Source organism: Amphibalanus amphitrite, unplaced genomic scaffold (assembly GCF_019059575.1).
Source record: "Amphibalanus amphitrite isolate SeventyFive unplaced genomic scaffold, NRLGWU_Aamphi_draft 000443F_arrow, whole genome shotgun sequence".
Classification (NCBI taxonomy): domain Eukaryota; kingdom Metazoa; phylum Arthropoda; class Thecostraca; order Balanomorpha; family Balanidae; genus Amphibalanus; species Amphibalanus amphitrite.
In genome coordinates, this window is record NW_024881937.1 from 395,653 (window position 1) to 419,679 (window position 24,027).

General features: G+C 49.8%; 1 protein-coding gene across 2 annotated transcripts in view; it reads left to right on the forward strand.

The window, feature by feature from the left end:
- LOC122391533 (3-phosphoinositide-dependent protein kinase 1-like) overlaps nt 1-24,027 on the forward strand; it is a 62,001-nt gene that overhangs the window by 28,843 nt on the left and 9,131 nt on the right. For both annotated transcript variants that reach the window (XM_043385561.1, XM_043385560.1), the window contains 8 exons: nt 1,161-1,240; nt 3,971-4,126; nt 13,817-13,961; nt 14,551-14,741; nt 15,153-15,315; nt 15,670-15,769; nt 16,043-16,124; nt 16,788-16,885. In XM_043385561.1, coding sequence (XP_043241496.1) covers nt 1,161-1,240; nt 3,971-4,126; nt 13,817-13,961; nt 14,551-14,741; nt 15,153-15,315; nt 15,670-15,769; nt 16,043-16,124; nt 16,788-16,885 — 1,015 coding nt within the window. The remainder of the gene's footprint in view (nt 1-1,160; nt 1,241-3,970; nt 4,127-13,816; nt 13,962-14,550; nt 14,742-15,152; nt 15,316-15,669; nt 15,770-16,042; nt 16,125-16,787; nt 16,886-24,027) is intronic.

Genomic DNA, 24,027 nt, shown 5'->3' on the forward strand with positions numbered 1-24,027 from the left:
CGTGAGGCTTCTGCTCTTAGTGTGAGTGGGGCTACAGGGCTATAGGTGCGTGGGTGTGAGCGAGACTGCGGAACTGCTAGTGTGGAGGGGTTGGGAGAGCGAGACTGCTTCTGGTCTCAGTATGAACGAGACTTCACCTGCCCTCAGTATGAACGGGACTTGTGGATGTGTCATTGTATGCGAGACTTCTGCCTCCCACAGTATGTGAGAGAGACTACGGGACTGAAAGTGGGGGTGTACAGCGAGGCTTCTCTCCTCAGTATGGGCGTGACTTGTGGGTGTGTAGTGTGCGAGATTGCGGGACGGTGGGTGGGGATTTGGGCGAGACTGTGGGGCTATGGGTGGATGGGTGAGCGAGACTACTCCTAGTCTCAGTTTGAACGGACTACGGGTGAGCTGGTGAGCGATATTAGGTACTCCTGCCATATTAATATGAGCGAGACTGCGGAGTTTCCAAGGGGTGTTCGGACTTGCTCTTCAACAACCCCATTGACACTCCTTCTCACCTGAACTTTACTTGCACAATGCGCCCCCGCTAGTGTTCATGGCCCAGCGTTCACCAACTTTAAGCTAGGTTGAACTTTGATCAAATAAACTAACTTTCACTCTGCGGATTTGAACTTTGATAAACTAAAAAGGCAGATGCAAGCGACCCCCGGCAAATGCCAGTAAAGGAGAAAAGAGAACTCCCATGATTAGCCCCAATGGAACCGACTAGTAAAGGTCATACAAGTCAGTTATGTAAGGTAGCCGCAATGTTCTGAACCAAAATTATCTTGCTGACCTAAACGGATCCGGGCTTGACAGACCAGCTGACCCGAGTGACCCCAAACTCGACTTAATCGGGCGTGACCTGACGCACCTGACCTTGCCTCGCTTGTCGGGATCTTATCTTTGCTGAACTGAGCCCGCCGAACGTTACTTCTTCTAACCCGCCCGGTCCTGCCCTGACGTTCTGACGTTCTGACGTTCTGTTCTGACGACCTGACCTGACTATAACTGGACCTGACCTGACCTGCCGTGCTCCGCTGCCATGCTCTCTGCTCTGCTCTGCCCTGCTCTGCTCTGTCATGCTCTCTGCCCTGATCTGACCAACCGTTTCTTGTCCTGCCCTGCCCTGCCCTGACCTTAACTGACCTTCCCCTGACCTTGTTCGGCAGGTTCGGCCGAGAGATTGGCCAGGGCAGCTTTTCCACCGTCTACATCGGCAAGGACATCCACATCGACAGGGAGGTGGCCAGTAAGTGGGCGTCATGTTCTCCTGCTCACGCTGACAGAAAGCATTGGCGTCTGTTTCTTTTGGTGTGAACCGTGACGCTATATGTATAATCACCGTAGTTGATGGCACATGTAGAATTTCCTTTGAAGCTTATTGCAGTAAAGTACATACATCTCCATGCCTGTGCATACAGACCTTTGCATACATACCTCTGCATACAGACCTCTGCATACATACCTCTGCATACAGACCTCTGCATGCAGACCTCTGCATACAGACCTCTGTATCAGACCTCTGTATGCAGACCTCTGCATACAGACCTCTGCATACAGACCTCTGCGTACAGACCTCTGTATACAGCATGTCCTGATGGATGTTCTCGGTATCAGTTTCCTTCAGTTAATTATACATCCGCCCACACTCAGCTTTGATAACTCAGTTCAATTTTTGTATTAGCACGTCATCTGGTTTACCTTGTTTGTCTTTTTTATTAATGTTTGGTGAGCTTCGATAAAGATAACATTTCTGTTCACCAAGGGTTTATGTCTTACTCGCCTCCTGTCAAAACCTGAAATGTATAGGGCTCCATAGACTGCTTTCTCTTATCTTGCATTCCTGGTCCATTCTTTCATCCATCCATTCATTCTCTGGAATTCGGTCGGTGCATCCGGTGCAGCTGCACCGTATGTGCCGCGCGGGCTATGAATGACCCCGCCCTCTCCCGTCTGCATTTGTTGGCAGCCGACCCCGCTCTCTCTCTCTGAAGGCTGCGGTGGCGGTCTGTCAAATGTGATCTGTATTTAGTGGATGTCACTGGATTGGGTGGGGCCGTACATGACCTTGTCTCTATGTGTCTTCGTGTTGTCTGTCTATTTATTTGTTCCCCCGTCCTTGTGTCTATATGAATTACTGACTACTGAATGTTGAAGCGTGAATCCTTGCTATGCATTTATACAGCACTGGAGTGGAGACTGTGCGCTTCTGACGTCAGATATGATGTCATAAGTGATATCACAGTGATGTCATGTGTCTATATGCGGTGGGAGGGAGCTATGTGTGGGGTGGGCGGTTGCGGCCGCTCCCGTCCTTCTAAGGAAGGGAGAGAGGCGGTATCGCCAGTTTTAGCAGCATGTAGTTATCGGTGCGTGTTCCGGGAAGAATATTGGCATAGGCAGGGGAGGGAGGAATGAATGAGGAATAAATAGAGTCGTGTGCACCCATTCATAGAGGATAGGATTGTATCTGGTTTTGCTTTCTGTCTCCTTTCGCGATATTGGAATTCATTGGAAATGAAAGTGATTTGATTCAGTGGAGCAGTACATTAGTATGTCTTTAATGAATCTATATTGACACTTAATTTTGTTTTGCTTGCTTGCCTTCCTTGGTTGCCCATTATCCTAAGTTCTTATTTTCTGTTGTCAATGTTTTTATCTATCCCTTCGATATCTCCTATTTCCTAGTCGCTCTCAATGTTCGCTCATTTGTCACTGACCCTGCCTCTTATTTTATAAAAACTTCTACCGGTCCTCCCCCTCTCCCTTCTTTAGTCATGAGCCCTGAGCGTGTATTTTGCATGCCCCCATCTGAGTCACCAGCTATTCGGTGGCGTGGCTGGAATGTCCGGTCTCTCGTGCAGGGTGCTGTGGTGTGTGTATTCTGAGCTGGCGTGAAATTCGGCTTCGCGTTCTGTTCTGCGGGGTGTATTGTGTTTTTGAGATCTGATGGTGGTATCAGTGTTTCGGGGATGTAATGTATTGTGCCTTTGGCGTTTGTGTGTTCTGGTGCTTATTAGCTGTATTTGCCCTCAATCTGTGGGCTGGTGATTTATTGTGTTGGTCGCTTATTGCCCAGTTCAGATTCCTTGATTTAACCCCGTCACAACAGTGACTAATCACCTTTTTGGCTTACTTTCAAAACCTGTAAAAGCTGTGCCGTCTTTCATTTATATTATCATGTAAAACATGTCACCTTTACTTTCACATTGTCCTCTGTTTTGTCCCTCCTCTACCACCGCTGACGTCACCACGCCTCCCTCCCTCTCTCACCTCCCCTCCCCTCCCCTCCCTCTCTCACCTCCCCTCCCCTCCCCTCCCTCCCTCCCTCCCTCCCTCTGTCCGCCCCCTCCCCCTCTGCCCCGCCCGCCCGAGACGGCTCCCCACTGCGGCTGGCCCGGCCGGGCCGGGCTGCCGGGCTGCCGGCTGCCGCCCCTGGCGGTATCGATTGAGCCCGCTGCCACGGTGCCCTATTGACCTGTCTAGCCGGCGGCGGTGGCACCCCATGACCCGGACTGGGACCAGCTGGGGGGGGGGGGAGCAGGGGAGGGGACCGGCTATGGGGGAGCGCTGTCTGGGTAGGAATGCGTTGTTTTTACTACAAAATTAAGCTAGGGATTAGGTGTTTTTATTAGTCATCGTGAGCTCCTCTGATGCGTGCACTAAATTTCGTTGGTTCTTGGTGTTGCACCGGTTATCATGAACTCCTCGAATGCTCTCACTTTTAACTTTCCGCACATTTTCTGCTTTGACGTACTCTACATCAGTTTCTGAATTCCCAGTTCAACTCTGTGAGAAGCTTCACACCATGTTCTGAAAGCGTTACCTTATGTTCTAACCTCACTACGGGTCTGTGTCCTCAGTAAAAGTCTGGAAGGCGCTACATTGTGTTACTACCCTCACACTGTGTACGCGTTTCCAGTAAGTCTGCGAAAAAAACGTCACATGCTCTAACCACACCCTATTTCTCTGCTCACAGTTAAAGTCTGCGAGAAGCGTCACATCATCCGTGAGCGTAAAGCAGAGTACGTGCGCCGAGAGCGAGACATCCTGAATCACCTGAGTCAGAGCCGGCGCCGCGACTGTCCGTTCTTCATATCGCTCTACTGCACCTTCCAGGACGAGGAGCGACTCTGTATCCTTGGCGATTGTGATTGGACGAGAGAGGAAGGGGATGGGAGGAATGCAATGAACTTTTACCGAAGGGGTTGTAGATAAGAAGACGGGGAACTGGAACAAGGTGGTATGAAATTAATCGCAGATGTAGTAAACTAGAAGGACGCAGGAAATGGGGCTGTTGATTTTCTGACCGAAAAAAAAACGATAGGGAGGGGAGTAAGAGGTCTGCGGAGCGGGATACATACCAATCAATTATTTAGTATAGGGGTGAGAGTAATATGAAGCCAACTTGCTAGATGTTTTTGAAAAAGTAATTTGATTTTCGACTCAAGAAAGTTCTGTCTGACTAAACTACTGCGCGTAATTGAAGCCATCCACTCGAACCGCAGTGCAGACGGCCTGTATTTTAGCCTGGCGCCTCGCACCCTTCATTCATTCCCACTTTGGTTTGCCCGTTGCCTCCACTGTATCCACCACCTTTCAGTGATGAGTTCTACCTACCGCTATCCATCCATCTGTGTAGCACGCCGAGGGGTGTCAAGGGCTGCCCTCATCACTTGCCGCTCCACGGTGAATGGCTGGCTCACGCGCCGCGCACGGCCTCTGATCACGTGTCCGGTGACACTGCCGTGGCACCGGGCCACCGGGTGACGTCATCAATGCAGCGCACTGCTGCCATATGACAGACGTATTGCTGCCAGATGAGAGACGCACGGCTGGCAGATGACAGACGCACGGCTGCCATATGAGGGATGAGAACTGAAGTCCTCAGGTGTTGTGGTCATACACACCGCACAGGCCTAGAGTGATGTGTGCCTATTGCGCTTCATATGCGCGCTTACGTGCGCGCTTATCAGTGATGGGCTTCGAATGCCAGGCAAACTTGCTGCGATGTGCAAATCTTGTGAAAGCCAGTAGGATTTCACAAAGGTCAATGACCGCGCCCATATAAATTGATGACTTACCAGAACCATGAAATGAAATCGGAATCTTCCTTCAAACGCGCTAGAGGTAATTGATGATATTTGACTGTACCGCAGCGTTTGCTTCAATATCGCTCGATTTCGGTATTCACTTCAATATGTCATTTCGCACCCCGCCTGTGATAAACCTACTACGCATTTCAGACCCTCTGGAACAGTCCTTTTTGGCCCTTTCTCGTTACCTATACGCTTGATTTCAACCAAACTTTGACACAATGTGTTTCAAGGGCCTACCTAATTTTTACTAATATGGTCTTTTAACAAAATGTCAAAATGAAAGGCACTTGTCGTTGACTTGTAATGGTAAAAATTGATCGGAAAACTCTGCACCGTGGTAGAGGCTAGCATGGCGTTGCAGCGTCAGCTGTTGCGCCCCAGCTAAGCTCCGCCCACTGTGCCGCGACACCGGGACCGGTCGCGCATTTACAAACTGTATACACGCCTTCGGAGTGCCAATCATATTGCACCAGCCGCTGGCGTGACGTCGGCCATGACGTCTGAGAAGGGGCGGAGCGAAGTTGGTTAGCCAGCTGTTTTCACAGCGCGGCGGGCGGCGCAGTGCGGCGAGCGCGCGATTTTGTTTGTAAACAATCGTTGCCAAGGCCGTATTGGTATAGATGGTTGCAGCGTGATTGATTTTGATTGTTTGATTGATGTGATGCGACGAGTTTCATGGATGAGGATACTTACGATAGCATAATTGGTAAACACAGTTGCCTGCAAAGTTTGAATGTCAATCAGACCGGTCGTCCACCAAGCGCCTGTGGCCAAGTGGCTATGATCCTCGCATATCATCTAGAGGAGCCGAGTTCGATTCTCGGGGCGGCGAGTTTTTCTCATGAGCTCCGACGTCTAATTGAACGGTTTTACGTAAGCCTTGCGTAAGCCTATAAGAAATATAAAGCAAACCCCTTTTATTGACGAACGCGGTTGGCGGCTCACACGCATGTTGCAGGTCAGAGTGGGTGGTATGAAACGACGCGTCTCGACCGTCTCCGTGTTGTATGCTAGGTGTGCACGCTGTCAGTGCACGGGTTTTGTGCATTTCGCCGAAAATCATTCTGGATTCTAATGAAATCGGACGTCTAAATAGGCCGACTCGGCGGCGCTCTGAACGGCAGACGGCTTAAAAGATCAACTTGAAACTTATACGCCCGTCTAGCGGCATCGATTTTGGCGAGGCACTTTTCGGATCTTCGGCATTTTGGAGCATAGTTAGAGATCCGAAAAGTGCCTCGCCAAAATCGATGCCGCTAGACGGGCGTATAAGTTTCAAGTTGATCTTTTAAGCCGTCTGCCGTTCAGAGCGCCGCCGAGTCGGCCTATTTAGACGTCCGATTTCATTAGAATCCAGAATGATTTTCGGCGAAATGCACAAAACCCGTGCACTGACAGCGTGCACACCTAGCAAACAACACGGAGACGGTCGAGACGCGTCGTTTCATACCACCCACTCTGACCTGCAACATGCGTGTGAGCCGCCAACCGCGTTCGTCAATAAGAGGGGTTTGCTTTATATTACTTATAGGCTTACGTAAAACCGTTCAATTAGCCGTCGGAGCTCATGAGAAAAACTCGCCACCCCGAGAACCGAATTCGGCTCCTCTAGGTGATGTGCGAGGATCATAGCCACTTGGCCACAGGCGCTTCGTGGACAGTCGGTCTGATTGACATTCAATGTTTGCAGGCAACTGTGTTTACCAATTATGCTATCGTAAGTATAACTTGGTCTTTCGGATGAACCATTTTCCCAAACAAGATCAGGGGTTTTAGCTAGTTGTAAATATTCAACACAACATTACAATTTCTCATCGAAAGCTCCACGATCCGCGAGTCTTCCGCTCCGCCCCTGCACTTGACGTCACCTGCCAAGCGCCGCTACAGCCTTTCACTCCGCCCATTGGTATGACGTCACGGCTCGGTCTCCGAAGACGTGTATACAGTTTGTAAATTTGCGGACCGGTCATTCGCCGCTCGGGGTCAGAGCGGTGCGGAGCTCTGACGGACTGGAACGAGACACACGCTAACGCAGGTATCATTGCGTGAATATTGTAAATGTCGTATCTCGCGCGGAGTGAATAAGGATGAAGAATTCAATGCAGATCGCGACGGTGTATGTATAAAACAATAAGCACTCCTAGCTACAGAATGTTATTCCCTATGCAGACTTAAAATAATCTTATTTTCAATAATTTATAGCGAGCCTCTCCACAGCCGTTTTCCTACAGGCTATTGTGCATTTAAGAAGTAACGGGACAGAATTCACCGGACTGTCTTTGCATTCAACGGCCTTATTTAATTGAAGATGTCCACATAGATACTTGTAGGTATTTCGTTTTTTTTTTTGTTTAAAAGATTTTTTTTTGGGGGGGGGGGTGAAAATAATAGGTAAATCTTTCTATGACATTTCCACAATGCTTTCAGAATGTTGTTGATAGATCTTAGGCCCGAAAAACAATAAAACAAGGGAAAAATATAGGATGACTCAATCTGAAAATGTAGATATGCAATATCGAGAGTTCATGATCTCCCGTCCTTCACTCCCCCTTGTCAGTCTCTCGTCTATACGTTTATAGTATATTGTCTCTCGTCTATAGCCTAATCTCTATCTTCGTCACTTGTCTCTGGTCTATCGTCTTCGTCTCCTGTCTCTGCTCTAGCGGCTATATGCATATTGTTTGTTGTCCACTAGCCAACGTTTACCGTTCGTCTCATTGTCACTTTGTCTCCTTTTCCTTTCCCTTTCTTCCTCCGTCCTTATTTGTCGTAGAACAACTTATTAAAAGTTCATGACATGCAAACAAGTGCTCCACTCCGCTGCGCTGCGTGCGCGGCCCGCACGCCGGCCGGCCGGACTGCGACTGCCGCCGACATGACCCGAGGCTGGACCGCAAGTGGGCGGAGCCAAGCCGCAGTGTGCTAGTGCGTCTCGACCAATCAGAGGGGAGACAGCGTCCAGCCTGTGTCAGCCTCTAAGCAGGGCTCTGACGACCTTAACATTATCAGTCAATGACAAGTGCCTTTATTTTTCATTTTTCGTTGATACACCATATTGATAAAAATTAGGTAGGGATCTCAAACTACCAATGCCAAAGTTTGGTTAAAATCAAACGCATATACCACGAGAAATAGCCGAAAAGGACTGTTCCACAGGGTCTGAAACGCATAGTACATTCCTCGCAGTTGCTGGACTGTGTGGGATTTAAACCGGCGGAATGTTTTGCCAGATTCCTCTGAAATTCTTTCCAAGTCATCTGTAGGCGGTGGGTAGGGGCGGGCTGGAAACGGTATTCAATCCAGATATCTTACCTACCTTATACCCGTCGCCTGTGGTGCATATGGTGAGGTCACTGTCAAATAACGTCTTGTCAACGCCCGCTCCCCCTCGTAACCCACTGTAGATTCTGTATTCCTCATGTAGATTCTGTATTCCTCAGCGCGCACCCTCACACCGTCAGTCCATCTCGCTCACTGACTCACCGCCTGCCCGGACACAGCTTGGCCCCGGCGGCAGCGACCTGACACCGCCTGAGCGAAGTCCATCCGACTCGCATCGCGGAAAGCATCACTTAGCATCGAAAAGCATCACTGAAACTACACTCCACCCTTGATCTCGAAGGATCAACCCATCGATTGGAAATACTGGGCCTGTCTACGTTCCCGCTCGCTTCTACGTGGAATCTGTCGCTCCTCCTCACCCACAATCTCAGCTGACTCTCCCTCCACGACTTCCGGCCCACTGTTCCCCTCTGAGCCCGCATCATTCACCACCGGCACGGTAATGACCAGACTCTCACCGTCCCTCTCTCCCTCACTGTCGCCCTCACTAACGGGCCCCTCCTCGACGGCGGCATTCCGTCGGCGTAAATTTCTCACGTGCCACGGCACTCCATCGACTTCTACGACCTGCTCAGAAACGACATCAGACACCGTGCCGGGACGCGACGCATCAACACACCGAGTTCCCCGACGACGTACCCAGACAGGGTCGCCAACACGATACGCGGCTGCCTCACTGTTCACTGGTACGGGGTTGGGCGCCGGCGGTGCCGCAGCGGGCCGCACATTGTCCCTCACATTGTACCGGAACACGACACTCGCGGGTGCAGATCCACCCTCACGCGGCGTTACATTGTACAGGTGGACTGCCTCGGCCACCGAGCATTGTTTTCGCGCAGCAATGACCTTGATCGTGCGATGGTTCCGCTCAACTATCGAATTGCCAGCCGGCTCATGAACCGCCCTAAATCGAAGACGCACGCCCCACCTCGCTGCAAAAGCCGCAAAACTCCGACTGCGAAAGATGGTGTCATTATCACAAAGCAGCTCCTCAGGTGCCCCGCGCTCGAAGAAGATCTGTTCGAGCTGAGCGATCGTGACATCAGCGTCCGGACGACTCAGGTGTCGCCACAGACAGAACCGCGAGGGTCCACAGTCCACAACCGAGAGAAACGACTGGCCCCGGTAGTGCGTTACATCAATTGCCAGTCGCTTCCATACGTCAGACACTTCCAACGAGCCATGCCTCCACTTCATTGGCGCCGGATCGATTGAGCGGCATGCGTCACACTGGCTCACCACATTTTGCACTTGAGCTCGCGTCACGTCCTTTGAAATGTCACGCCGTGCAAAGTACAGTGTCCGACGAACCCCGGGATGTCCGGCGCGGTCATGCACTCCTGCGATGGCCTCCGCAATATCAGCAGAGCCTCCTGGTGCAAGCTGATCCTCCGTCCGGTCCTCTGCCGCGCCGGCCGAGTCTCCCCGCGGCGTCATCCGATCCACCTCAGCGCTGCTACCACCTGCAGCTGCGACTTGATCGCCTCCTCTCAGTACTGCCGAACCCGATGAATCGTCATCAGAGTTAGGCAATGCCAGCCCATTGGCCGCAGCCTCGCAGCCGGCCATTGTCTCAGTAGCTGCAGACGATGACTCATCACGCACCCAGTCTTTCGGCACTCGGGTCAGCTCGTCTGCTCGATTCGCTGCGCTCCGCACTAGAGTTACAGACAGCGACAGCTCGAACTCATCCATCAGCTGTCGAATCATGTCGACCCTGCGTCTGATCAACATCTCTCCGTGTGCCTTGGTGCGCAGCCGAGTGCGGCCGCTCAGTGCATCGTTGATCCAACGGTGCACTGTGACCGAGTCCGTGCGCAGATCGATGACACGCATGTCCCAAGCGACGGCCACGTTGATGCCTCTCACGGCCGCATTTAGCTCCGCAACATTTATGTGTGTGGATTCATCCTTCCTCAGCCAGCATCCGTCTTCAATGACGTCGCCGTCAGGTGACTCCACCACCACACCCGCTGCTACGGAGCTCGCATCCACCCAAACCACAGCGCGGTCGCTCCGCACGCTCCACAGACCGTGTGCCGGATCGTGACTGGCTACCCGAGCCGCGACATGACTAATCTGCTTCTGCAGAACTCCGTCGTAGGTGATGTCATCCCATCCTTGTGTGACGTCATTCACGCGTCGTTTCAGCCAGGCCACGGCAGGGCGGAGCCAACCACACACGGGCATGTGAGCGATCAGGCGTCCGCACCACGAGAACACTCCACGGCGCGTGAGCACAGCCGGTGGTGGTCCGACTGGGTTGTCTCTGCTCCACACCAGCCTGCCAAGCTCCCGTGAGACTCGCAGACCGAGCAGACGCGCACCGCCTGCCGCCCGCTCTGGAGGCTTGCACTCGAGACCAAAGTTCGCCAGATGAGCCACCACTCGCTCTGCGCTAACAATGTCCTCGTTCACCAGCAGATCGTCCACGTACGGAAGCACTGCCCGGTTTACGTCCGCGTCACGTTCCAGAACCGTCCGAATCACCGCCTTCATGACGAGCGGAGCCACGCACAATCCATAACCGAGCCGTGTCAAACAATGTCTCTGGTTTTCGATCATCACCGTCTGAAACGGCCACAGCTGGCGGTCAACCTGAATCTGCAAATACGCGTGACGTAGATCTACGACCGCAACGTTTTCGCCATGTCGTCGCCACTTCCTCAGTTGGTCCGCACAGACGTCTGCGTCAGCTGTGTGAGCTGTCAAGTAATTGTTCAGTTCACGATAGTCAAGCACAGGTCTCACTTTCGATTTGTTCTTTTGTTGAACTGCCATTAAAGGCACCAGACCCTTTGGTGGGCCAAGCTCTGACTCGTTGTAGGGAATAAGCCAGCCCTGCTCCACCCAACGTTTGAGTTCATCGTCAAATTCACGGCGAGCGTCACACGGCACCCTGTACTGTGCGACAGTGTTCTGCAAGCACTCCGGCTCTGCTCCGTCAGTCCACTTCCATTTCATTCTCCACGCCTTAGATGTCGGATCAAAGTACACGGCATAATCTGGTGCATCCACAACTGGTGCCCGGTCCGGGTGCAGGTCGGTCGGTGTCGGTTCGGGTTGCGCCGCCGTCTCATTGCAGCCCGGATGCAGCGATGAGGCTGCTCCATCCGAGACGCCACTGGCAGCCGCTGCAACTGGAGCGGCCGGCACAGCTGAGTCCACTCCAAAGTTCACTTCACTGGATGCACTAACGAACACGCCCTGCAGAGCAGTCACACCGTTCATTCCCAGAATGAATGAAAAGTTCAAAGGCTTTCTAGCAGACACCAGCACTTCCAACTCAACTCGAGCACCAAACATGGTCTGCACTGACACGTAACCTCTGCCTTCGCATGCGTATCGTTCTCCACTCAGTGTCACAACGTTGATTCGCTCCGCAGACCAGCGGCGGCAAACGGAGGAGTGCGCGACGCTCACGGTGCATCCGGTATCCACGAGGGCTCGACACATCCCTCCGTCCACCGACAGGCGCGTGGTCGGCAGAGCGCCACTCACTGGTGAGCCGGAGAGGAGGCTGGCGCTGAGGCCACCTCTCCGCCGCCGTTTTCCGGGCAGGTAGCTGCCACGTGGCCGGGTCGGCTGCACCGGAAGCAGAGCCTGCTTCCGCCCAAACCACCTCGACGTCCACGGCCACCTCGACCACGAAGACAATCGCGGGCCAAGTGGTTGGGCTGTCCGCACGCATAGCAAACGGTGGCTTCCTGACGGCGCGGACCGCGGTGGTCTGCCGCTGCAGCTACCCCCAGAACGCTATCTCGACAGAGGATAGCACGGGCCCGGTCCACCATCTCCGACAGAGACAGGGACTCCATGCGGGCGCCTGTCTGGAGAGCGTGCCGCACGGACTCGGGCAGTCCTGCCACAAATGCGCAGCTCAATCCCTCTTCGTTAATGCCTCCGAAGATCGACGACAGTCTTTGTAGGTCCGCCAGAAACACATCGACGGACTCGTCGACCCGCAGCTGGCGATCTCGGAACTCTTCGTAGGCTTTAAACTTGTCGACTGCAAACGCACGCTGCAAAGCCGCCTTCACTTTCCCTGCGTCCGCCTTGTCGGCTTCACTCAGTTGGCGATAAACAGCCGAGGCACCCCCTGTCAGTCTCAACGGCACCACCACGGCCAAGTCCACTGCCGGTTTTTGCAGGCCACACACCAGTTCCACCTTCTCATACCAACACGAAAAGTCACTAGTGCCATCATACTCCGGGATAAGTTTCAAGTCGAAGTTCGCCATGATTGCCGAAATAGCTTGTAGATTCTGTATTCCTCAGCGCGCACCCTCACACCGTCAGTCCATCTCGCTCACTGACTCACCGCCTGCCCGGACACAGCTTGGCCCCGGCGGCAGCGACCTGACACCGCCTGAGCGAAGTCCATCCGACTCGCATCGCGGAAAGCATCACTTAGCATCGAAAAGCATCACTGAAACTACACCCACTCATAACGATCTGTTTTTGGCGGCTCGCCGATTTCTTTGCTTATTTTCTCGGCCCATGCAATTTTTCTAATCGTCCTAACATGTTCTTCCCTGTCATAATCATCCTGTGACTGTACCAGAACTATTGTCAGCTCCCCAGTCTAATCCCGTATCCAGTACACTGTTTCCTGTGGTATTGTTTGATGCCGTCCCTTGTAAACTCTTCCCGAATCCTGATTTGAGCATCCTCTTATTGCCCCCACATTGGCTCCTGTACACTAAACTGACGCTGTGTCTCTGAATCTTGGCATTTATTCTCTGTATGCTTCGCCGTGGCTCGTGGTGTCATATCCAACCAGCTCAACTTCGCAGACACCTAGGCCCTCAGACGCCCATTTGGACTAGTAGAAGTCATAACTTATTAGAAATGGAGAAAGTTTTGTCATTGGATGTCCGCTCCCAGATGGCCGGGTTGGTAGTAGTGCTGCTTCTGCGCCGTTTCCTTTTTAGTGATGTGACTCGGTGGGTTGGGGAAATATCGACAACTCAAGGCGATCTTTGCGGTTTTTGTGGCTTTTCGTGCTCTGGTTTCAATTGGACGATCTAAGGGGAGCAACGGTGGAACGCGCAGTCGTAAATTTCGACTCAGCGTCGTTTTTCTTTTTTGGTCAATGGCGCTCACTCTTTCTAGCGCTTTACAAATCTATCTCTTAGGTTCAATAATGATGTTTTTTATGATCAGTTGTTACCTTGAGTGATTCATGACTTAATCTTCACTACATTCTTATTTACATTTGTTGTGCCACCCTTTAATTATACATGTTCGCACCAAAAACTGGGAGTGGGGTAGCATGCCGCGGCGTGGGCATTTAGATCACCACGGTATGTGTCTAATAGGTTGATGGTTACCTCCCGGCCCGCATATTGTACGTTACGCTCCTTGACCGCGATCGCACCCAGATTTCGTTCTATCGTACGCGAAGCGGGGTGAGTTGCTGAGCCACCTGACCAAAGTTGGGACGTTCGACCTGTCTGTCACCAAGTTCTACACGGCAGAGCTGGTGCACGCCGTGGAGCACCTGCACAGGACCGGGGTTATACACAGGTGAGACTTGTACCAGTGAGAAATACTTAGGACCGGGGTCATACACAGGTGAGAAATACTACACGAATGAGAGATACATACACTCAGGCGGAGTGGGGGTTCATACAGGGGTGAGGTTTACTATACAGGTGAGAAATACATACAGGGAGCGGGGCTCATACACAGGTGAGACTTGCTACACAGGTGAAAAATACATAGAACGTGGGTCATACATGGGCGATAAGTACACGGACCGAGTGAGAAATCACGGAACAGAGAGAAATACACATAAATCAGGGACAATTGCTGGGGAGAAAAACATATAATTCTTCGGAATGCTTGAGACGAGGTGTTAGTATCACTGATATTAGTTGTCGGACTTTCGTCCCCGTCTGTAGTTGAGATGTTAACATCATGTCAACTCAAGACTGGGACAAAAGTCCGACAACTAATATCAGCGAGAAAAACATACGTCTTGTGGATCCCTTTTCTCAGCTGTCTTCCTAGGCAGCCTCAGATTCGATTCATTTTCTGGGCTTGTTTCTACTCTTGCTGATGACGCTGCTAAATGCTGCTGTTGTTACTGACAACGTTTCTGTCGCTGCCGCAGGGACCTGAAGCCGGAGAACATCCTGCTGGACGAGCAGATGCACATCAAGATCTCCGACTTCGGCTCAGCCAAGATGATGACGCGGGACGAGGGTCGGCAGCTGCTGGCGCAGAGCCGTGCGGCGCCGGCCGCGGACGCAGACGGAGACGGAGACGGAGAGGGGGAGGACGAGTCTGACACCATGGCTGAGAGTGAGTTAGACGGACGGAGGAAAGAGGCGGATAACTGCACTAGGATGTATAGCGTAAGGCTACGGAGCTGTAATGTTACCTTGGCTCGCATGTTTTGTTCGAGCTTGTATTTCGTTTCCTTTTTGTCCTATTGCATCCAAGAAGTGTCTTGAATTCTTGGTCACGCCATGGAAAGTCTGTCAGTGCCTGTTGGGATGTACTAAGGCTGCTTGGAAGCTCCCCCGTCAATGTCTTCTATGTTAGAGTGATGAAGCATTGCGTTGGAGCACATATCGCTGTCGAGCTTTAACTGAAGTGGACCTGACTTGATACACTCTGGCCTCGCCGTACCTTGTCGAGGCTTTGTCTCCCCTGCGTCACAGGCTGTCACAGTATCGTCTAACCGCACCCTCCCCTCCCCCTTCCCTGCAGACGAGCGCCCCCCTCCGACGCGTCGGAACAGTTTCGTGGGCACTGCCGAGTACGTGTCCCCGGAGCTACTCCAAGAGAAGACTACCTCCCACGCCAGTGACCTGTGGGCCCTCGGCTGTGTCGTGTACCAGATGGTAGCCGGTCTGCCGCCGTTCAGATCCAGGTTAGTGTAGTTATTGTAGTGTGTGTATGTGGGCCCTCGGCTGTGTGGTGTATCAGCTGATGGTGGTTGGTCTCCCGCCCTTCAGATTCAGATTAGTGTAGTGTGTGTGTGCGGAAGGGGGTAAAGACCAAGGAGGCTGGTTGATGGGGGAGGGAGGAGTGAGAGGGACTAGCAGGGAAGTAATAATGATTTTTAATCGATTTATGAAGGCTTCCGGGTTATGAAGGTATGCCTGTATATAATCCCGCTACATTTACCTTGTCATTTTTCGCTTTTTAGCTCTCCGTGGTGATTGGCTATGAGATCGGTCTGCACATCTAGGCAGCTTCTTCATAGATATGTTTCTGTTCGCAGGAGTCAGTACATGATCTTCAAGAAGATCCTGGCACTGGACTACGTCATTCCGCCCGAGGGCTTCTCCGTCGAGGTCACTGACCTCATTCAGAAGCTATTGGTGCGTATGCTGCTGCAGCCGTTGCGATATCTGGGACCCTTGCTACGCTTTGGGTGTGAGGCACTGAAGTGCGTTGAACCTGCTCTCGCATTTGAACGCTGTTTGAAGTTGTATATATATCTGACTTACTACCACGCTAACCACGAACGCTCCCTGATTGACTAACTTATCGACTCATCGACTCGCTTTTCGACTAACTTATTGCCTAACCACCTGACTAATACCACACTCAACAAGGGATGGTTGTTTGACCCCGCCTTCTCCACCCCTCAGGTTCTGGAGCCGTGGAAGCGGCTGGGTGCCGACGATCCAGGCACGGACTATCCCTCGCTGAAGGCGCATCCCTTCTTTGCCGGTGAGTGCTGAAGGGGATTTGGTGGAGACTCGACGATAGAAGAGACCGGAGCTGAGCTGGTGGGAACGGTCTGCTGGCTTATTCCTCTATGGCGCTTTTTATGAAGGGATGACTTGGCTGATATGCCGTACAAATGTCCTCGGTAAGGTGCTGAAAGATGATGAGATGAAATGAAATGAAAGAGAAATGAACTTATGGAGAGTTTGATTGATTTCGTAGAGCGTTGACTTCCAATGACAATGGACATAGATCCATTCATCCCAATATATCCTTAGGTGTGACGTTTACCCTGGTCTCGCTCGTCAGTTCCCAATACCCACCTCACTGTGACAGTTTCATAATATGTCCAGGTGTCATGCATATAATGTAACCTCCTATAGATTTGCTCCGTCGGTGCCCATCCGACTGATCGCCGGGTCAGCTGACTGATCTTATTGGACAATTGTTTCCTTAGGAGTGGAGTCTATCCATCTGGCTGACTCCTCCCATTCGTGTCCCCAGGCGTGGAGTTTACTCAGGTGACATTCTCCCCTAATTTACCCAGGTGTGGAGTCTATCCATCTGACTCACCCTCTCCCCTTAGTTTCCCCAGGAGTGGAGTTTACCCAGCTGACTGACCCTCCAGGAGTGAGCTAACTCACCCTCTCCCCTTCGTGTCCCCAGGCGTGGAGTTTACCCAGTTGCACGAACAGACGCCTCCAGTCATTTACCCGTTCCTGCCAGGAAACGAGGAGCACGGAGACCTCCGCAGCAGCTACAGAGTGAGTGGGTGGTGCTAGCCTCTGATGTTGGCTACTCGCTAACCGGTCACAATGGTTTTTTTTTTTTAATTTATTTCGTTCATATACGCACATATGATGTATAGGTACACGTACATCGTGAATCACATGTCACTCATGTATATGGATGCTTGCACATATTGGGCATGTCACAATGCGAGCGCACCAAACGTTCACAAAACTCGCCCCGCCCCGCATCGCCCCGCGAATCCCACATGTACTCGTTCTCGCTGGGGCGATGCCCCAGGCCGCCGGCCGGGCCCGCGACCCGTCACCCTGATAGGGTGGCGAGCCGCGCGCCCGGCCGGCCGGCCGACCCTTAATAGGGCCGGCCTCCGGTTAGCCGGGTTGGGTTAGGGGCGGGCGGGACACGCTATGCAACAGAGGCGTTTCTTAGAGAAAGCGGGCATGTGAGAGTATGTGTTTGTGTGTGATGTTTGTGTTGTGTGTATAGGTGTGTGTGTGTGTGTGTGGGTGTGTGTGTGTGTGTGTTTGCATTTGTGTGTGTGTGTGTATAGGTGCGTGCGTGTGTGTGCGTGGGTGCGTGGGCCGGAAGCTCCGGGGATGCCGCGGCGACCTTGTTTTCTCAATTAGTTGCTTTGCAGAATTTGTGCAAGTGTTCCCCACTTTGTCTGAAATTCGTTCAGTTTGTCCTTTGACTTATATCGATTGTATTCTTTTTGCGCTTCCATCTTCAGCGTATTTAGCATGAAATTGAGAGAAGGGGTGCTTTTATTCAATCGGGCCCTGTGTACGACGTATTTACAAACTGTTATGACAATGATATCTATGCTTTGCATATCGTTAAGAAAGAACCAGTTTGTTATGTTAACGTATATAGCTTTGTTATATCTTTGCTTTATGTGTGATAAAACTTCTTTGATAAATATTTTAACTTTTGGGCAGAACCATAAGAGGTGCACTAGTGTTTCGATCGGTTCTCGACAGAAGGAACATTCGCTCGACGGCTCTATTTTCATTAGATGTAGCGATTTGTTTGTTGGAAATAAGCGTGTAACTATTCTATAATGAAAATACATAAAATAAGTGGACATGGTGGCAAGTAATACATTTTTTGTCGTTCCTATGATGTGACTACCGGTATCTCGTACCCACTTTTCTTTAATCCTCCGGTCGGCTGATATGTGTTTTTGGGTAAGGGATTGAACAAATATGTTGTATGCATACTTCGAAAATTTTTGTTCATTCATCACCAATTTTATTTTAAAAGGTATGTTTGGATTATCAATTGTTATTTTTTCACCGGACCGCAAACAATTTGGGAGGCTACGTACTAAACCCTCGTAGCAGAGAAAGGACATTTTAATTTGATAACTATTTTCTATTTCTTCTCTAGAATACAATTTTTTGGTTGTTTTGTCAAACAAATCGCAAATAAAACGAAGTCCTTTCCTTTCCCATGCAGTGATGATGGTTTTGGAAAATTTAGTATGATCCGAGAACCAGATTGTTTCCGATAAAATTTCTTCTGCGGTTGGTTTATAAACTGTAGCCAGTCTCATATCACTCATATCATGTCTCATATCAGTCAAACTGTAGCCATGTTTATGATATCTTTGTAGAAAGTGTTAGTTATCTTGGATTTTTCCACAGACAGTTTTTCTTTCCCGTAAGTGAGCAATCTTATCGCATCGGGTATCTGTGTGTACGCCACATGTGTCCATTCAGCTTTAGATATCATTAACCGCTTCAGCCATGCTAGTTTCATGCTATCGATGAATGCCTTAACATCTACCATCTTCAGTCCATCGCGTTCATACCTTTGGATGAGTTTGGTGCGTTTTATTTTATCCCCCTTGTTACACCATATGAAGTTGTAAAGAAGGGTTTCAATCTCTTTTATCTGTTGGGCAGGGGGATTTGGCAGTGCCATAAATATGTGTACTAGCTTGGATATTAGTAAGGCTTTAATTATGCATATTTTCCCTATTGGGGTGAGATTTCTTCTTTTCCATTGTTCGATATCTCTGTTAATATTATGAACTTTTTCCTCCAAGTTTCGCTGCGTAATATTGTCAGTATTGTTGCTAAAATAAATCCCAAGAATTTTGAGTTCCTTCACTACCTTTATATGGCACCTGGAAGATAGTTGGTCTGTTGTTAATGTTCCTATTGGTAGACATGACGTTTTGTCTAGATTTACTTTTAGTCCTGATAGTTTAGCGAATTTCATCAATATCTCTAAGGCGCCTGATATCGAGGTGCTTGTTCCGTCAAGTAACAAGATCGTATCATCGGCATATTGTGAAATTCGGATTTGTTTATTTGGGGATACATTAACTCCTTTAATTGATTTAGATTTATTTATTAACCCTGCTAAAACTTCGACGGCAATATTAAACAAATATCCTGAAGACGGGTCGCCTTGTCTGATTCCACGCTGTAACGTTATCGCTGAGCCTAAGTGTCCGTTGATCATAATTCGGGAATAGTTTTCAGGATTAAGATACAGACAGTTAATCATTTTTAAGAAATAGGGGCCGAGTTTTAGACATCGGAGGACTGATCTTAAATATGTCCACGATACTGACTCGAAAGCCGCTTCGAAGTCTGCAGCTAGAATCATTGCGTCCATATTCTTTTCTTTTACTGACTCTATTGTATCAAAAAGTAAGCGAGTATTTTCTCCAATATATCTTCCAGATATATAAGCAGTTTGGGAGGAGCTAATTATTTTATCTATTATACTCTTGAAACGAATAGCTACGGCGGATGAAACTATTTTATAGTCGACATTTAACAATGTTATCGGCCTCCACCCTTTCAATGAATGTGGTGATTTACCTTGTTTGGGAATCATTTTTATTATCCCTTCTCTGTGAGAATTTAATTTTTGGCCTTGTGTGAGTGATGCGATAAAAGCTCTGTGTAAAAATGGCCCTAGTTCTGCCCAGAAAGTTCTAAAAAATTCAACGGGAAAGCCATTTGATCCCGGTGTTTTCCCTCTTTTCATAGAACGTAACGCGTTAGTTAACTCTTCCATTGTAAGTTGCGATTCTAATCTTAAGCTATCGCTTTGAGACACTGTCTTAGTAATGTTCTTCTTCACGACTGATTCCTCAACTGTTTCGTCTTTTCTGCTGCTATATTTAGCCTCTAGATTCCCTGTGAATTCTGATATAATGTTTTTTGTCTGAGTAATAATGCGATCTCCTTCTTTTATATATTGAATATGCTTAGATTTCCCGTTCCTCTTTTCTAGCGAGAGGAAATATTTAGAATTTTTCTCACCTTGTTCGTACCATGAAACGCGGGACCGAATAATGAGTCCTTCTATCATTGGCTGTCTCATTTCTTCTAATTTATATTTCGCCAACTCAAGAGAATCTAAATCCTCCTCCAGTCTGGATTCACTATAACGTTTTTGCGCTCTGATTACTTCTTGTTTCAAATTATTTTCAACTGTTCTCTTTTGTCTGGCTTGTTGCTTGGAAAATTTGATACTTTCTCCTCGTACCATCATAAGGAGTGTTTCGTAAAAAAGACATTCGCTTATTGTCAGCTGAATAGTTGAGTATTCAAAGTGGTCGGTGTAAACGTCTGAGTGATATGTTGGCACTGCGTATTGCTTTAAAGTGTCTACTATGCAAGTTTTTATGCGTTTTATAAATTCCTCGTTGAGTAGATGCGATGTGTTTAGCATCCACATTCCATTCCCTCTCAAGTCTTGTTTTATTTTAATTGTTAGAGTTATAGCATTATGGTCGGTTCGATAACCTGGTATAATTGTTGCATTCGTGATGACGTTTGCCGAGTGATCGGTGACAAAGAATATGTCAAGTCGGCCACACTGGAATGGGTTTCTGCGTTCCCACGTATATTCGCGCTCACTGGGATTCAATCTTCTCCATATATCTATTATATTAAATTTATTTGCGAGCTGCATAAACGTTTTTCTTGCGTTTACATTGTTTTCTCTTTTGTAATTGAGACAGTCTATTTTTGGGTCTACCACGAAATTTAAGTCTCCGGCAAGAATAATATGATCGACCTCAATATTTTCTAGATGCGCAAATACCTCCTCAAAAAATATTGGGTTATCTCTGTTGGGGCCGTATATATTGATGAAAACAAATATTTCCGTTGATATTTCACATATAACAATCACATAATTTCCACACTCAGAGCTAATATTTTTTATTAAAGTGTGCTGTGTATTTTTATCGATTAATATGCATGTTCCTCGACTACGTGAAGAAACACACGAGTGGTACCAAGTTCCTCTCCACAAACTATTAAAGTACGGCAATGTGCGGGATGTCATATGCGTATCTTGGAGGAAAACTACGTTAAAATTGGATTTACGAATGTAGTGCAAGACATCGCGTCTTTTGCTTTGTTGGCTTAAGCCTCTGCAATTCATAGACAAAACCTTTAGATTATCCATTGTCTGTTGGTTGCCCAATTGATTTTTTGCATGTCCCCGCTGCATCCCCAGAGCTACCAGCGAATATGTGAGTGTATGGGTGTGGGTGTTTGCGTATGTGTGTGTGCGTGTGTACTGTGACAGGTAGACGCGACATAGATTCACAGCAACGATTGGGTACGACTACTAATCCGCTCCTTCCAGACCCGACACTCCCCTCGCCTGGCACGTTGCCAGAAACAGTGGGCTAAAAGAGAGCCCGGGCGGCTATCAGACAACTTATCGCCTAATAACTAATAACTAACTAGCCGGAGTGTCATAACAAAAACGACCAGAAAGACCAGAAACACGTAAGGCAACTAATAAGCCGCTCAGCCAATCTCCTACTGATATCGTAAGAAGTCATTCTAGAGCGCTACTCATTAGATGAGCATATATTCATCGCTCCAGGCAGTAACATGGCGAATATGTAGTCTTACTTAACCTAGAACACTACTGAACTTAACTGACGTGCGCAAGGTGCAAGGTACCGGGAGTCGCCACCACTGCGACCGCCGGCAGCCGGGCCGCAACGCCGCGTCAGACACGGCCGCAGCCGTCGGCCGCCGGCCGCCGCCGGACAGCGCACCGGAAACACGGCCGCCGTCGCTGACTCCGACAGACCAAGTCGAGGTCGCTCAGCCATCGCTCTACATCACTATGATCAACGCCCAATTCCCTTGCTGCTTAGCCTTAAAGTGGTGACCGTGAGCTCCGATCGCCTTCCTACGTCTTAATTACTAGGAACTGGCACGCCATTGGGCACGCCTATTTGCACATACAGGGTGTCCCATAAGTTCGTTCTCACATTTTATTTGCATGTGAAACAGAGTACTTTGCGTTTTGATATATTTATGACCCCTCAATGTGCTCCCCATTTAATAGGCAAACACATGAACACATGCTGCGGCATGCCAACCGGCATGTTTGGCTGCATAGCAGGCTTAAAGTTAACCCAGACTGACTTGACATGCGCCGTGAGCTCCTCGAGGCTGGAACAGCGCTACGCTTCGACGAGCCTAAATTTCAGCATAACCAACAATTTTTTATGAAATTTTGATCCGATGAGGTGCCTGGCATGTGGTCTTGCCACAAACGCCTGTCACAGTCTCCTTCCACCGCTTTTAAGCTTTGCTTGGCCTGTGCACTGATGCACTGTCTTGCCTGAAGATGGGCCTACGACCTCTCGGATGCCATTTTCTCCTCTATAAATGTGTTCATACTCGCGGTTCGAGTTCAGCTTGAGGGCTGAAACTCCTCCTAGATTTTCTTGGAAAAGCATTATGCTTCCCAAAGCTGTTTCTGGGACACCAATCGCAACCTGGTCAGCGTCTGGACGCCTATAACCCCACAGTACCGTGATCTTGGCCTTTCGCATAGGAACATAACGGGACGAAACGGAGGCCTCCTCCTTCGCCCTTATGGGGTTGTTTTCGGGTTTGGACGGGTGTTTCATCTCGAACGTGGACTAGTTAGTCCAGATGACCTGGTTGATGTCCTCAGCCCTTTAGTTTTTTTAGCCTCAGGCACAACGAAACTCATGTTTGGCCATTTTAAGACGTTTTTGACTGTTTTGAGCCCTCCGGTAAGCAAAGCTTAAGTCACCTTGAGTTATGTACCCCGTAAGAACAATTTTAGACAGCTGGTAATCCATCCTGAAAAGTCTGCTTACCAACTTTCTAACCCTTTGAGCTTTTTGATGGCCACTTTGGCGCCACACAGTTTTGGCCACATGGCTCACTCCTGAGAGCTGACAAAAAAGAGGATAAACTTGCAATGATTGACTCCCGACAAATCATCGGTGTCACTTGCTGACTGTGCGTCCAGTTAGCGATGGACATTGTCTACAGACTGGTAGGCCTCAATCACCCTCAATCGTCGCGAATGGTCACGTGCTGACTAAATACCGAGACGTACCCGTATTGGAGACCTCTATGTTGCGGCGTTAGCCGTCTGTGTAGGAAACGGGCTCTCTAGCAAAAACTATTTTGTCTACAGAAATTAGTTACTGTGGAGCATATTTCTACCAGCCATGGCAACCACGTAAGCTCAGTAACGAACCAATTTCAGCGTGTCTTTAAGCAAGAGAGCCTAAAAACGTAAAATTTAGGTGAGAACGAACTTATGGGACACCCTGTAGTAGACAAGAAACGCTTTTGAAAACAAATTGACTAACTCGACTAAACAAAATGTTGTCAAAGTAGGTGGGAGTGAGCTATGACAGTACCTTTCTTGTGTCGGTTTCCGTCCTGGCTACCGCTCCAGTCCCCGTCCCAGCTCCCGATTTCGGCACCGCTCCATCCCCCGCCGCCGTCCCCGCCCCGGCCGGGGGGCCAGCGCCGGAGGGGTCCCGGCACGGCGGCGGCGCAGGAACGGCCGCTTGCTTCTCCGGGGCCGGCGCCGACGCGGGCGCGGGAGGCACGTCTTTGCGACCGGTGTCCGCGGCGGCAACCGCCGTCAGCTGAGGCGCGCTCGCAGACGGCGGAGGGTGGGCTCCGCCCCGCGGCGGAGCAGGGATCGCACTAGGGCGCGGGTCGCGATCACCGCGGTCCCCACGCTCCCCGCTTAGGATGCGCCGCACCTGTTGGAGATCTGCCACTCTGATGTTGGGACCTCCCTTCACCAGCCGACAATAGACGATGCCGCGACGGCTGAAGACGGACGCCACTTTTCCTCCATTCGCAGGTTTCCTAGCCTC